The following is a 15,962-nucleotide window of genomic DNA, read 5'->3' as shown; positions in this document are numbered from 1 at the left end:
GAGGTTACAAATGAACTCCGGGTCACCATGGCGATCACAGAGAGACGGTGAGCGGCTCACTTCAATCGGAGCTACTTTTCTGTGTGTTTGTTAGCAAACAGTCCCCACCTTAGCTTCAGTTGAGACAGAGTTCCAGTATCCTCCGCTGAGAGAGAACTTCCCGCTGCCGATCCGAGCCAAAATTTCCTCCGGGGTGTCCTCTGGACCGTTAGCAAATGGAGTGAAACTGGAAGGACAGAGCAAAGGGGCTGATATGCAGGAAGTGTAAGACCTGCAAACACCTCGAACAGGCACCAAAACTATGAAAGAACAGGCATTAACTTCACACAGACAGTGTAAACACATCAATTATTTCAACGTGAGATCATCACTCGTTGCCTTGACGACATTTGTTTCATAAGGAATTTCATTTTGCCTTCTCAGTGAGTCCTTTCAGACCGCGGCTCATCAGGAAATACCACCAGCTCACCATCAACCAGCTGTGGTTAGCAAACCGCCTGATGACCATGAACCATCATTGTTGGCGTTTCTTTTACTTTTTGTAACAAAGAAGCATCTTTGACAAACTGATGTCAGGTAAAGAAAAAGTAAGAAGTTTCTTTTGTTAAATTAAGTTTCTTAGAAGCGAAGAGTAAAGTCTCTGTTACCCTGTTAGCATCGTGTAGAGCAGGACTCCGAGACTCCAGATGTCACAGGCTGCGTCATAACCCTGCTTCTTCAACACCTGCCAGGACAGAAAACACCAGCTTCAAGCAAAAGTAACGTCCTGCCTTCTCCTTTCTCTGCAACAAAAAGAGCGTCAGCACCCTCCAAATGATCAAGATTACACCTCTCACACATATATTTATATTCCCTACACTTGGCAGCTGTGTAATCAGGGCTGTCTGAACATGCTTTGTCTCCGAAGGACTGTTTGGTTCAGGCTTAGTTACACAGCGATGACGCACAGATGCAGACAGGTGCAGACAGGTGCAGACAGCAAAAGAATCACTGTTAAGTGTTCATATGGAGAGTCGTGTAAAAAAAAAAGGAAGAAGCCGTCAAAAGAATCTATTTGATCTCATTAAAAAGCAATTTTATGGAGCAGGAAGCTAGCTAACAAATATTTTATACACTGTGGATCTTGCATGTCGTCATGTGACGTCCAGACTTCCTGAACCACAAAACAACCTGAGTATTTTGGATTCAGCGCATCTTCTTCTGCTCGTTTAATCTGACGACCTTCTTGATGCTAAATTGTGAAGCATTTGAGTTTTTGTTAAAGGGCGCCTCCGTGATGACACGGTGAATTTCGATGTTTCGCTACAGCAGAAGAAGTTTGACCAAACCTGTGACGAGAGTCCAGGCGCCTTCGTGCCAATACTGACTGAGAGACACAGCGCCACCTGGTGGCAACAGGAAATCAGCATTTTGCAGCATTTGCATTGTCCATCAGTATTCTGATGACTGAGTGTCAGTATTTCAGCTTTAATCGCAAAACTCTGATACTGTAACAGCTCTAAGAGAAACAATAGACTGGCTGGTGTTGTGCACAGGTGATTATTCCTCAGGTAAACAGGTTAGTTTGCATGTAGCAGCAGATAAGTTGATAAATATTTAGAGATCTTTCAGTTGAACAGTGTCAGCAGAAACAGTCGATCGTTTTTGAACACTTGTTCAGTTTTTAGAGGACAACAGCTGACTGTGAGGAAGACGCAGGAGTGTCAAAACATTAGTCTGTTCACACAACTGAAGGCTGTGAATTAATCAGCGTGCTCCGGTCCCGTCTGTCCTCGGAAAGTTTGCTGTCCTCGAGCTGAGGGGCACCTGACGGAGCTGCACTTTTGACTTTTCTTTTGTTCAACGTTTGTTTTAAATGTGTTAAATAACTGCATCAGACAAAATATGGGAAGGAATTCTGAACCTCACGAAAGTGAAAGTTTAAGTAAAAAGATGCTAAAATGGCAAATCTGTGGTGTCCTACAGAGCACGCACGATGATGACAGGAAATAAAGCAAAATGGTGAAAAAATAAAGGAAGGAGGAACCCCGACGTACCTCGGGGGCGACGAAGTTGGCGGTGTAACACGGCGTCATGAGCAGGCCGTTCTCCGCTCTCAGCTGCTTGGCGAAGCCAAAGTCGCAGATCCTGATGGACTCGGCGTTCCCGCTCTCGTCCACATACAGGATGTTACTGGGCTTCAGGTCTCTGTGCACCACCTGCAAACCCAGCAGGGCGACAGAGTCACGGAGGTCGACTACAGCAGCTTTTTCTCTCTTCACCTCGAACGCATGTCTGCTGATCGCAGCTATTATACAAATTTGACTAAACCTACTGAAGACATGGACAGAAAGAGCTTTGCTACCACATCAAAGGATTAGTAACCATTTATTACTTTACTGACATTCTTTATTTGTACTTTTTGATTGTTGCATGATGGAAAAATGGGCTTATTTCATATTTAAATCAGTTTCTTCTGTCGTGCAGCTCGTATGTTAGCAGCTTGTCACAGCCTGCTTTAGCCTCTTCTTTAGCTCTAACGGGGCTTTAATTTACTGGATTAACATCATTTTGTATCAAATGGGACTTAAAGTGACCAAGTCCCAACTCATAAAGGACCTTTTTAATTTGACACAGCGGCTCTCATCTGTCACAGCCGAACAGCAGGCACATCTCCACAGAAAGACGAGCTCGAACATTTTGAGTCCATCTCTTTGTTTTACCGCTGCTCCTAAAGGCCTCTGCAGAAACGCACCCCTTGCACATGCAGGTACTCCACGGTCTTGGTGATGGTGTAGAGAACAGCGCTGGCTTCCCGCTCAGAGAAAAACTTCTGACGGAGGATTTTGTCCAGCAGCTCGCCTCCCTTCATCAGCTCCGTCACCAGGAACACCGACCGGCCGTCGTCATACACCTACGACACGAAAATAAACCGACCCACACGTAAGCCGGCAGCGATTTAGTCACAGAAATCGCCTGTGAATTTATTTATTCAGCTCTTAAAATTAAAAGCAAAAACAAATATGCGGAACTAGACGTTTATAAGTGCCTCCAACACCAGCTGCAGAATCACCGGCATGCAGGTGTTCACTGCTGTTTCAAGTGGAAAACCATCAATTTAGATGAAACCATCATTAGTTACTGGATCAAATGCAAGCGGGGGCATTTTCACCCAGCAGCAGCAGCATCATCAGGACGATATTTTTAACTCTAATTAGCAGTGAGTCACAGAAAAAATGAAATCATTAGCATCACAGCAAGCAAATTATTATTTTTGTTTGTCCGACAGCGACTTGGAAAAGCTCGCCGGATATTCAGGTCGAGCCCAGAGGTGGGAAAGTGACCCTGGATGAGTCACGCAGCAGCTTCACTCCATGTTAACACAGGCTGAGGGTGATTTTCACAATAAGAGTTTAACGTTAAACTCTTGTACTTAACCTGTGCAACTTTAACCAAAATGTTCACCAGCAGGGGGCAGCTTGTCCTAACAGCTTACAGGTCACTCACTGCTCCACCTTCTGGTACAAACTGGCATTGCATGAACTTACAGCCCAGCCTAGATTCATTACAGGTGTTTCTTCACATCTGCTGTTTGCGTAAAGAAATCCTGCACGGCTTCAAACTATTCTTGAACACAGGACGACACACTGAGCACCTTTAAATCATCGTTGGTGTCACGATAACAGCAACACTGATGCTTTGTGTTCCTATAACTGATGTGACGTGGTTCTTTAAGTATGAAACAATATATTTATAAATATGTCAGGATACCTTTGGGCTTGATGGGGGAGCTGCACTTGTTAAATAACGTTAAATAAGAAAATAACCATGAGACTGAAGAGCCTGGTTAAGTTTAGCAGCAGATTTAGAGCAATTAAAAACTCTGCTGGGAGTGACTCACGTCTTTGAGGGTGATGATGTTGGGGTGCTGCCCGTATCTCAGCAGGATCTCCACCTCCTCCGTCGGGTCTCTCTTGGACTTGTTGATAATCTGCCACAGAGACAGTGCTTTGAATATAAAGTGTTTTTATTGAAAGTTTTTTAAAGTTTAAGATCTTTTAAATCCCACACACTGACACAAAGTTTCAGCAGGATTGTGGAGTCCTGTGAAAAACTGAGGACGCCCGCACCGAGGAAAGGAAATAAGAGAGGAAGCAGCAGGCAGGTGCTCGATCATCAGCAATATGAAAGCAGGAACTCTGGCAGGTGTCGGGCTGGCTTTTCTACTCTAGTCTGATCAACATCAAATTGGATCATGCAACAGTACGATGATCCCAGGCATCCAGACAGCTGTGCATACACGGATGTCTGCAAAGCTCAATGAACTGAAGCAGTGCTGCAGAGAAGAGTGGGCTACATTCCTCCACAGCCATGTTTTCTGTCATACAGAAAAATGTTATTGCTGCTTTTACAAGCCACTGAATTATGGAGGGTACTTAGTTTTTACAGGACTGGATGACAACGGTTTCTACTTAGATAATGCATCACTTATCGTGGCATTAAATCAGAAAAACAGTGTCAATTATGTTAATTTATTCACATTTTTGACAAATATGCAGATTATCACCAACAGCAACAGTATTTGAATATCCTGAAATGTCTCCAAACCAGCAGCACAACAAAATCTGAAGCCAACTTTTAGTTTGGAGCTGAGGTCTGTTACGTCCTCGTAATTTACTCTCGTTTTTCAAACGAGCAGCGTTTGTATAATTACCGGACATTTTAAGCTGTTTCAAACTAATTTACTCCATAAATGTCAACAATACCGACACAGTAAACTGTGAGCGTCAGAGACGGCAAACGCAACGAAACTAAAACAGCTAAAAGCTCAACCACGTTCACATGGTCATAGAAATATGAAGAATCGATAAATATCTGCACATCTGTGATAGAAATCATCTTTCAGAACGTTTCAGTACATCATCAGCTTCTTTCCAGAAACCTGCCGTCACCCTGCGTGCATTAAAAACACAAAAGCAGATGTTGAGCTGCTGTGCGCGTTCACCTTCACTGCGTACTCCATGCCGGTTCCTTTGTGTACGCAGCGCTTGCAGATGGAGTAGGAGCCGACGCCGATGTCCTCTTTGATCTCGTAGGCGTCTGCGAACTGGGACGTGCTTCTGTGAAGTTGCTGCACATGAAAAAAATGTAAACAGATGTGAGTCCTCATGACCAACGACTCGGGCCTGATTTAGACCTCTGCCCCACGGCGGCGGCGGCACTCGTGCTCATGCTGTGCGTTAAGCGTTAATTACAAACAGTTTCTCCCCCAGGAACCTGCTCACATTAGTGAGTCCTTACACTGATGCTATGATTATTAATCCCTATATTAGATGATTATGGTTATTTTGAGGTGAAAAACAGACTAATTACAAGAGATGTGAGAGTGCAGAGATGTGGCGTCTGGATGCGTTTCTCAGGAGATTTTGGAAAATGTTCTTGTTTCATTGAAAGCACTTAAAAAATGACTCATCCATGACTTAATCTACTGCCGGTGATAAAGCTACGATGTACCAGAAAGGAAGGAGGTGCAGGAGTGAAACCTCAGGAAAGCAAATGTGTGAATGAAATTTTCCAGGGTGGAGTGTGAAGACAGCCCCCCGCGTGCTGTGCTCGTCGCCTCCGTCCACTGAGGGTTAGCCCAGTTAACTGGATTATTTCTGCCTCTGAGGCGTTTGCCTGTACCTGTACAATAGCATTGGGTAGTGGCTGCGTCTCCTCCTCCGTTATGGCCACAAAGCTGAACCCTCTGAACAGCTGATGGGCGTTGGCGCTCGGCGGGACCCCCGGCGAGTCTGGTTCACACAGAGAAACTGCTGTTAATACGGCAATGCGGTTCAGCTCTGCACAGTGTGAAGGGCAGGAGGAGGAGGTAGAGTGACAGCCTGTACCTCTGGGTGTTTTAGCTGTGAACTCTGGATCAAAATAGAAAGTGTCGTCAGGTCGCCCCGCTGCTGGCTTGAAAGGAGGGTGGATTTCTCTGCGGTACAGCTTCTGCAGCGAGAGGAAATATGAGGAACATCAGAAGGACAAGGAAACACACTGAAAGACAGAATCATAAGCAAAGACGACTCTGTCATCATTAAAGCAGATTTTTCAATAAAGGAGAAACTGACATTCCAGTCAATGGTGCTGAAGAAATGATGCCTCTTGATCTCCTCCACTCCATCCGGCCCAGCTCCTAAAACAAACACCGCAGCGACAGTGAGCCCGATGCTGCTGTGATCACATTTCCACAGGCTGCACGAGACCCGCGGAGACTTTGTTTGGAGCTAATCTCCACAGAAAAACACAAACACCATAAAGGGCTGAATGTTACGCTGTGTGAATTACACAGCTGTAACAGATGCAGGTGTTGCATGCAGCAAATATGAACCTGTGGCTTCCGGGGCCCTCGGGTTGTGTTTGGTGCCCTCAGCGGTGAAGGCAGCTCGAAACATTCCCACCTGCCGAGCATGTGACACGTGTAGCACGGCATGTCGAGAGCCTCAAAAGCCACGGCTCAATCGCTGGATTGTAATTATTAAGCAGTACTAAGCGTCTTAATCAGCCAATCACATGGCAACAACTAAACGGTGCATTTATGCATGCAGACACGGTCGAGACACCTGCTGAAGCTCAAACTGGGCTCAGAACGGGGCTGTGATGTAACTGACAAAAAGACAGCTGGCATAGCTGGAGGTGCTCAGATTTTATTTATGAGTGACGAGGACGGACGGAGAAATGAGGCGGAGGTGGTTTGGATGTGTGACGAGGAGGGGCAGCGAATTCACTGGCAAAGAGGGTGACACAGGGCGCCAGCTCAGGGTCACATGGGGTGATTAAACAGGTAGACTTGTAACTGAAAATCTGCTGGAAGTATCTCCAGGATTACAGAGAGCTCAAAACTGAGAACTCCCATTTTTGTCATTATTTAATCTCACTGGGTGCTTTAATAAATAAACTTTAGAAGAATACTCTAAGAAAATGCTTCCATAACCACAAACCCATTGAACACCCTCTCAACGTGCCTCGTGTGTGCAGGGTTTACCTAATCTGTTGCCGGGGTTTCGCTTGAAAAGGTTCCTGAGGAGACTCTGAGCTTCGGAGCTGAGAAACTGCGGCATTCCCAGCTTGGCCCTGCGATGGACACAGAGAAAGGCAGCGGGGGGGATGAAACGGAGAGAGAAACATATCGAATGCTCTGTATTGTGTACCCAGCATCTGAAAGACTAGACAGAAACATGTCGATCTCACACAGGAAGCACACTCAGCACTCTGCAGAGTCTGCTCAGCAGCTTTCCCCCCGGGCGGATACCGAGAGTCAAAAGAGAGCGAGAGAGGAAGAAGGAGGGGTTAATATTTCCTTTAATTCTCACCGACTGCAACATGATTATTTTCTCTCTTTTATGAAGAGCTATCAGCACATTCTGAGATGATCTCAGTCCATCCAGTCCTCATCCTCCTCTTCCTCCTGAGTGCTGCACTCTGTCTCCTCTAATAAGAATCCTCCCCTGGGCTGACTCGCCTTGTACTTTCTCTCTCTCTCTCCGTCTCGTCTCGGATGTACAGGGAGCTCAAATAAAAGCTGCAGGGTGGGGATCGGAGAGGAGTGTAAGGTGTCTTACTTGAGGATCATGGTCATCGTCTCTTTCCGGTCTTTTCCTTGAAACGGCAGCGTTCCCGTCAGCATCTCAAACTGTGAGAAAGAACAGGACACCATCACGCTCAGAGGTTTATTAATTAATGAGTCTTTAGGACAGATCTGATATAACAATGTGCAATATGATCAGAAAACAGGAAGCTTAAGATACTTTTATACTTAATAGTCCTCAAGTTCTGTTGACATTTTACTGATAAAACATCCAGCAAACGGCTCAAAATAAAGAATAACCACTGAAAATCGGTTTGATTATGTGCGCCTGTGTGTATCCGTTAATCTAAGAGTCACGCCCTCCTCTTTGTCTCATGGTCTGTTCCTGTGAACACAGCCCATGTTTTCTCACCTCTTTCGCCTCAGGATCAGCAAAAAACTCACTTTCTGCATCCAGTACATATACAGTTAGGTTTTTTTTACCTGTTTATTGAAACTTAGTTTTATTGTGGACATGAGTATAATGTGTAGACTCAACTTTCATTTGAGAGTGTCCACATTCAACCTGGATGAAGGTTTAGGAGTTTCAACTCCTTAACATGTGCCACCCTGTTTTTAAAGGGGCCAAAAGTAATTGGACACTTCTCTCAAAGGCTATTTCATGGGCAGGTGTGGGCAATTCCTTCGTTATGTCATTTCAATTAAGCAGATAAAAGGCCTGGAGTTGATTTGAGGTGTGGTGCTTGCATTTGGAAGATTTTGCTATGAACAGACAACATGTGGTCAAGCCATCCTTAAGCCGCGAAGGCAGAAAAAACTCATCCGAGAAATTGCTACAGTATCAAAATCTACAAAGAAAGAAAGCACTGGTGAACTCGACAGCGCAAAAAGAGCTGGTGGAGGGCAGTGGTGGATGATCGCAGAATCGTTTCCATGGTGAAGAGAAACTCCTCCTCCGTCTACAGGTGCAAGCCACTCACAACCTCAGGAACACAAAAGCCAGATTGTACCTTCTACTAGCATACCACATCATCTGCACTGTGAAGGCTCTGACTTGCATGGCTGCCAGCGTCACTGGGACACTGGTGTTCATTGATGATGTGACACAGGACAGAAGAGGCATACTGTCTGCTCACATCCAGGAAACCCAGCAGTCCAACACTTCAGGCTGTCATTACCAGCAAAGGGTTTTCAACCAAGTATTAGAAATGAACATTTCGTTTTCAGTTCTTTAACTCGTCCATTTACTTTGCATTATAAATTCTTTAATATATTATAAATGAAATCTTTTTCTTCAGCCCGCTGAAGTAAAGCTGGAAGTCTGAACTTTAACTGGTTCGTTTAATTTAAATTTCATTGTGTTTAAGTACAGAACCAAAGTTAGACAAAAATCGTCTCTTTACAAATATCTGTGGAAACATCAACGTATCTACCCGACCGAGCTGACATCATCTGGTATCGACATTTATAATGGCATATAATAAATAAATGACAACTACAGACGTAAAGAAGAGAGAAACATCCTTCAGCCATCTTATGAGTGTTGTGGTGCACAGTTTGTCCACCAGGGGGCACTCTGCAGCTTCCCTGCCACAAACTACAACCACCTGACCTCCCGGGATCAAACTTGCTCGTTGGCTTGTTAAAGCTGTGAACTATTGTCCGATATATCACTATAGTAAATCTTAAATATCTTATCGGTTCTACAGTTGCTGTGTTTTATACTTAAGCTGCGTGTGGTAACCCAAAGAAAAGCAGCAGCAGAAACGAGCTTCCTCTGTGGGGGGTCTGGGTTAAGACTGGCTGAGGAGCTCCAACATCCTTCATGTCAAAAGGACCCAGCTGAGGTGGTTTGTGCATCTGATAAGGATGCCTTCTGGACGCCTTCCTTTTGAGGTTTTTCAAGCTTGCCTAACTGAGAAGAGGCCCCAAAGCAGACCCAGACATGCCAGAGAGAACAAATCTCTCAGCTGGCTTCAGAAAGCCTCAGTGTCCCTCTGAGAAGAGCCAGGAAAAGAAGCCAGGGAGCAGGAGCTTCTCTGCTGTAACTGATAAGTGGCAGAAAACAGATGGATGGATGTTTACCTCCTCATAAATGTCGCGGCTTTTGAGCTGTACTAACGCAAATTTAAATGTAATTTGTGACTTTTTGTGCAACAATGTTTACGTGGGAACCACGGAGGATTTAAAAATGTTATCAGCTTGCAAACAGCTCCAAATAATTTGAGCTGCCAGGAGAAAACCTCATTACAGCTCACCTGAGACCGCAGGACTGCTGATACGACACAATGAGTGCGATAAGATGTATTGCAATCGGATTATTTGGGACTCTCACCATGAGAACGCCGTACGACCACCAGTCGGCGCTGTGCGTGTGTCCTCGCCTGTTCACCACCTCTGGAGCCATGTACTCCACCGTGCCGCAGAAAGAGTAGGCCTTGTTCTCGTGGTCTATCGACTCCTTGCTGAGGCCGAAGTCTGAGCACACAAACGCACACACATGTACAAAGATGAGTGCCAGCTTTGCATGATAAAAACACAGAGAAAGCAGCAGTAAGTATCTGAGCACAGCGGCAGGGGTACGCGTGAGGAAACAGAAAAAGGTGTAAGGTTACGCACCGGTCAGCTTGATGTGTCCCTCCTCATCGAGCAGGATGCTGAAACAACAGAAGACTGTTTCAAATGCTGCATTACTCAGTGTGATTGTGCACTTACAGCCTTCATGTCATGACTGAGCTTTCACAGGCAAGATTCTGGAGACCAGACTTAAAGATTTGTGGGGCAGACAGCAGCTCCCCATAATGGCACGTCATTAAATTATAGCATGGAGGCTTGTTTGAAAGCAGGGACGTCAAACTCACTTCACATCGTGGGCACACGCACAAAGAAGTTTAATTACACAAGTATTCCCTGAGATTTGTAAAAAAGAACTTCCAACATTATGCCTCAGTTTTTCTACGTGATGAAGAAATGAAAGAAACCTGCCAGCACGACACTTTGGGCTGACATTGTAAGAAAGAACGTGTACCCTGCAGAGAAGGTAACTCTGATTTAACAGTTTTTCTTCTTTGTTTTGAACAAACAGTAGCAGAGTTACAGTCATGTAAAGAGGCAAGCCTGCCAAACTATGGTGAATAAAGGGTTAATGACTCTGGTATGACTGGCCATGGGGGGTGGAGGTCGTTATCAGCAGGAAAAGCTGTAAAACGTATGAAGCTACAGTTCAAAGTCCAACATTTATGCCCCACGTTCACATTTTCCAAAGCCGTCCACTGGGCCGCACTGGAGTCTTTGTTGGGCCGATTCTGGCCCCCGGGCCTTATGTTTGACACCCCTGGTTAAAGGACTATTCCTGCTAACTTTGCACTTTCCCTGACCTCTGCTGTGATGGTTCACCTTCATCACCTCCCCGTTAGACTTCTGTAGCTCTGATGGTCCAGCTGCACTCTCTCTGACTCACAGGCTCAGCTGCCCGACAAAGTAAACACAAGACGTCGCTGCAGTCTGAGCTCAGCTGCACTGCCATTTAAAAGTTTTACTACTTGTGTTTAAAGCCCTGTGTCAGGATCTCCAGCTCTCTGCGATCAGCTCACAGCCCCTAACCTGAAGACACAGACGGGGCCAACTCCAGTCGTTTTAAATGTGCTGTTTAAATAAAGCAGAGTTGACTTGAACGTAAACACAGACATTAGTGGCCTGGAAAAGCCATTTTGCTAACTGCATTAGGGATCTCCACGAGGGAAACCTGGCAGCTGACCTAATCGTCCTGCCGGGATGCACGCTGCTTTGTTTACATGCATGAGGCTGTGTGTGTGTGTGTGTGTGTGTGTGTGTGTGCGTGCATACTTCTCAGGTTTGAGGTCTCTGTAAATGATGCCGAGCCCGTGGAGGTGATCGAGGGCCAGCGCGAGCTCCGCCAGGTAGAACTTCACGTCTTCCTCTGTGAACATTACCTGAAACACAGGTGTGTTCTTTTAATCACTGCAGGTCCAGATTTGACCATGTAGCCTTAAACAGCAGCAGTCATGCTGTAGGTGCAGGACAAATGAAAAGCCTGAGTCTTTTCTTCTTCAGCTTGCTTTTTTTAATTTCTTATTCGGACTTTTTAGGGTTTAGTTTATTCTATCATATACGTATCTATCGGCTCCAGCACACATTCGACCCGATTTGAATAGTTGGTTAAGAAAATGGATGGATGGGCTTATTTCTCAGCAGCTGACAGCTCAGACGGGTGCAGGACCACCATGCACTGATTTAAATAGCGATTAGACATGCTGGGCACTTTCTACACCCGCTGTTTGTGTTGGTTTAAACTGCTGTTACCTCCTTAGAGAGACGAGTGAAGAGGTCGCCTCCTCGGAGAAAATCCAGGATCAGGTAGAGCTTCCCCTCCGTCTGAAATGCTGGAGGGCGAAAGCAAACTGAGTTAGTATTTAAAAAGCTCAAAGACGAGCTCCGATTGGCCGGTGACTCCTCTTCACAGAGCTCTGCTATTGGCTGACTCACCGTAGTGCAGTTTGACGATGAAGGGATGGTTGACCTCCACCAGGATGTCTCTCTCCATCTTCGTCCTGACCCGGTCGCGCACTGGAAACGCACACAGAGCAGAAAACACAGAATCAGCAGATCAATCGCGGCCTCCGTTGTTCGGTTTCTGTTTTGGCTGCAAAGGAGTAACTGGGTCACGGAGGAGAGTGAAGAAAATATGCAGCAAGAAAGAGAAAAATAAGAAGGGGAAAGAGAAATGAGTAAGAAAGAAGAGGATGCTAAACAAAGGAGCAGCAGATGGCGTCTGACTTGAGTCAAAGCTCATTTAAAGAACTTATTTCGGTTCTCTCTCTCAGCACATTAGCTTCCTAAATTCATTTTTAAATGGAGCTAAATTAACTTAGAAATGAATAAAAGGATAAAAAGTGCTGAGTGTTAACGTTTAATGTGTTTAAGTGACTTTTCCAGGCACAACTTTTACTTTGAAGGCAAGAGTCGTCTGCAGCTCTCTGAAGGAGTTTTTCCTTCCCACTGTCACCAGGTGAGTTTTCTCTGTTATATTGTGTTTCTCTTATCATACAAAGCACCTCGTGGAGACTGTTGTTGTGATTTGATGCTATATAAATAAACTTTAGCTGAATCTTCCATACAAAGTACAGACTGTGCCGATCTGCCAGCAACCAAAGCGAACTTTGCAACCAATCTCCAGGCGTAACCAGCCAGCTACAAGAACTGTTTTGATATCTAAGCATATTTGTTCCCTTCATTACATCTGTGCGGGAGTGAATTTACTCATCGCTCTAAAATGCAGTGAATGCAACCTGCCGGGCGACCTGCTCATTTGTGTGTTTTTATTTCGATGGAGCCGCACTCCCCCGGAGGCGGGAGCGCCGACCGGAAGTAGCTCCGCTCTGAGTTTTCTCCACACCGGCGATTAATCAACACACCAGCTGCGGTGAATTATTACTGTCTGACGCCGATGCATTTAATGCTGCGACCAGGCTTCAGTCAGCGCTGGATCATTGGACAGTTTAGATGGTGTGTTGTTTCTAATTTCAGAAAGCTTCTCACTCCTTTTTGTCTTTCGCACCAGGAAGTGGAGAGGAAAACACGGGAGCTGAATCACGAGCGGGGAATGAATGCACGGAGTGTCGCCTGCCTTCACATCGCCAAACTGCACTTTCGGGAGCCGGGAGAATTCACCACGGGGCGCCGCGGCCAAAGGACTCCACACTGAACTGTTATGATTTTGCACTGTAAATAAATTCACTGTCTCTTTGCACATGGAGATCTGCGTTCAAGTTCACTCCATCCACACTCCATGACAGTTTTATTGCCCTTTGGAGCATTTTGAGACAAAGTGGTGGGCGTGGCCATCTCTTATATACAAACACAGTCCGTGGTGTTGTTGCTGGTTTTAGTGTTTAATGGCTCTGCTGTTTCTACCTTTCAGTGTGGCTTTCTTCAACACCTTCATGGCGTACAGCTGACCAGCGTCCGGTCCTGTGATCTTCCTCACCAGAAACACCTACACACACACACGCACGCACGCACACGCACACACACACACGCACACACACACACACACACAGAAATAATAATAAATCATCTTTACTGATTAAATGTTAGTGCTGGATGTCGTTATGCACACTGTGAGTGTCGTTTGTTTCTGTGTGAGGATGAGAGTTTGTTTGGGTTGTTCCCATTATCCAGGTCGCACTCATGAAGCTTAACACAAACACACACACACACTCGCAGCCCAAGCAGGAGGCTAATTGCTCTTTCATAAAGACGATGATACTGAGTGCGAGAGTGAAGGGCCCTCAGCCTGCCATCACCATAGCAACTCACTCTCAAACACTGGCACGAGGGAAACGTTACAGGAGAGTTGAGTGGAAGTAAAACTGACACTTTACCCCCCCGCCCCGCCCACACACACACAATGATAAGTCCATGAAAACACACACATACGCACCTTTCCAAACGAGCCCTGTCCCAGGACTTTGCGCAGCTCGAACTGCCGAGGGTCGGCCTTTTCCGACCCTTCCTTCACGTGGTGAGTGATGCTGATCTCCTTAATCGGGACGTCATCCTGAAACACACACACGGATTGAAGTTCGGTATAATTACTAAGGTCTGAAGAGGTCAGAGGTCAGTAATTCTTGGCTGTAATTCAAACAGCTCTAAAAATACTCCATTTCTACCAAATAGCAGCCAAAAAGCTGCAAAATGAAAACTGCAGTTCCTCTAGTGGCCACTTGAGGCTCCAAACCTGAGTCAGTCTCCATAGGCTCCCATGTTGAAATGTCCACATTTACAGCAGAAATAAACATGTTTACAGTCGGATAGATTAACTGCTTTGGTCTCGATGAGTTTATTTATAACTCAACTATCTGGACACTGGCGTTGGAGCTGAGGCTATTTTGACTGCATCCCAGCAGAGGCAGCTTTAGGGGACGGTTGTCTGCTCTGCATCACCTCCAACTAATCGAGGTCAATAAGCCGGGCCTTTCAACTGTTTGGTGCCTTTTGGAGGACTTTTAAAGCATCATCTGACATATGATATGGATTACTGAGCTTTACAGGCCATCCGAGATGTTTATCTTCCAGTTTTGGTAAGTGAAGTTCTGCTATTTTAATAGCTTGTTCCGTAGCATGCTTCAGGTTATTGATGGATGTGCAGACCGACGTCCATAAACTTTTCTGGCAGCGGAAAAAGTCCTAAAGTAAACATCCATTAATACACGGAGGTGACTTTGCATTTATCCTCTACTCAAAATTCAGCCATTACAGGAGGCAGGAGATCAATTTCTGCACCCACTTTAGCTTTAATAGACCATGATGCATTGCAGCCGCTGAGATACAGCACAGAGTGCAGCCTGAGTAAGTTTGTTTTTGTGTGAAAATCACGAAGAAGGCTTTAATTTTGTTTTAATTTTCACAATAAAAGCCTCAGACGTGTAAACAGTGTGACTGAATATAACAGCATATTAAATAAATGCAAATCTTTTGTTCGTATATTTGTACTAAACAGAAAAACAAAAACGCAGAATCCTCACTGCATTCACAGGAATCAGGAGGGTGAGTAGGAGCCAGGTGCTGCTAATCAAATGCATTGAATAACTGATCACCATCACTGCGAGCAGCTCTATGAAAGCAGGAGTTTGCAGGTGTGAAGCATTCAGATATACTTTGAGAAGCCACAGTTGCTGCCCATCTGGCTGCTAAGGGAAGCCTGCTAACAATCTGAAGTCCGTCACTCTACAGTGAGAAGAGCAAAACATTCAAAACACGCTGCCAATCTGGGAGCGGACGTCCCAGCAAATTCACCCCAAGGACAAGATCGTGCAATACTCGTCAGACTCTACAGATCTCAGTTATTAAGTGTTAGAGTTCATCCCAGCAGAAAGGCTCCCGTCTCTACCAAGAACATGCAGCACAGCTGAGGTTTGCAAAGCTGCATCTGAAGAAATCAAAAGACTTGTGGAACAAAGTGGTTTGGACAGACGAGAACAAACACATCATAGCAGCTGTCAGCACAGCGGTGGAGGGCTGATGGTTTGGGCTTGTTCTGCAGACACTGAGTTGACCGTGAACTCCACTGAACTCTATTCTGGAGTCGAATGTGAGGCCACGTGTCTCACAGCTAAAGCTTGAGGAGAATGAGGACAGCAGCAAATCTACGGCAGCAGGGCCCAGTCAAAGTCCAGACCTCAGCCCGACTGAAACGCTGCGGTGGGACTTTAAGACAGCTGTGAGTAAACAAGTGTTCACAAACTTCACTGAACTGTGGGCCAAAATTCCTCCACAACAATGTGTGAGGTTGACAAAGTCACACAGAAAACGATTACTTCAAGTTGTTGCCACTAAAGGCGGTCCAACTGTGGGGTGTGCTCAGTTTTCACACACCGCTTCTGGATTT

General features: G+C 45.5%; 1 protein-coding gene across 2 annotated transcripts in view; it reads right to left on the bottom strand.

The window, feature by feature from the left end:
• Positions 1–15,962, bottom strand: part of rps6ka3b (ribosomal protein S6 kinase, polypeptide 3b) — a 65,004-nt gene that overhangs the window by 4,484 nt on the left and 44,558 nt on the right. For both annotated transcript variants that reach the window (XM_040052460.1, XM_040052459.1), the window contains 18 exons: positions 14,016–14,132; positions 13,487–13,568; positions 12,059–12,139; positions 11,876–11,955; positions 11,399–11,505; positions 10,172–10,209; positions 9,888–10,030; positions 7,587–7,657; positions 7,010–7,098; positions 6,096–6,160; positions 5,871–5,973; positions 5,665–5,774; positions 4,985–5,110; positions 3,881–3,970; positions 2,735–2,893; positions 2,037–2,198; positions 648–724; positions 109–226 (listed from right to left, as the gene is read on the bottom strand). In XM_040052460.1, coding sequence (XP_039908394.1) covers positions 109–226; positions 648–724; positions 2,037–2,198; positions 2,735–2,893; positions 3,881–3,970; positions 4,985–5,110; positions 5,665–5,774; positions 5,871–5,973; positions 6,096–6,160; positions 7,010–7,098; positions 7,587–7,657; positions 9,888–10,030; positions 10,172–10,209; positions 11,399–11,505; positions 11,876–11,955; positions 12,059–12,139; positions 13,487–13,568; positions 14,016–14,132 — 1,818 coding nt within the window. The remainder of the gene's footprint in view (positions 1–108; positions 227–647; positions 725–2,036; positions 2,199–2,734; positions 2,894–3,880; positions 3,971–4,984; positions 5,111–5,664; positions 5,775–5,870; positions 5,974–6,095; positions 6,161–7,009; positions 7,099–7,586; positions 7,658–9,887; positions 10,031–10,171; positions 10,210–11,398; positions 11,506–11,875; positions 11,956–12,058; positions 12,140–13,486; positions 13,569–14,015; positions 14,133–15,962) is intronic.

The sequence above is a fragment of the Simochromis diagramma genome, unplaced genomic scaffold (assembly GCF_900408965.1).
Source record: "Simochromis diagramma unplaced genomic scaffold, fSimDia1.1 OVJJ01000606.1, whole genome shotgun sequence".
NCBI classification, from domain to species: domain Eukaryota; kingdom Metazoa; phylum Chordata; class Actinopteri; order Cichliformes; family Cichlidae; genus Simochromis; species Simochromis diagramma.
The sequence above is the reverse complement of the archived record's forward strand: the minus strand, read 5'-3'. Positions and strand labels throughout refer to the sequence as shown.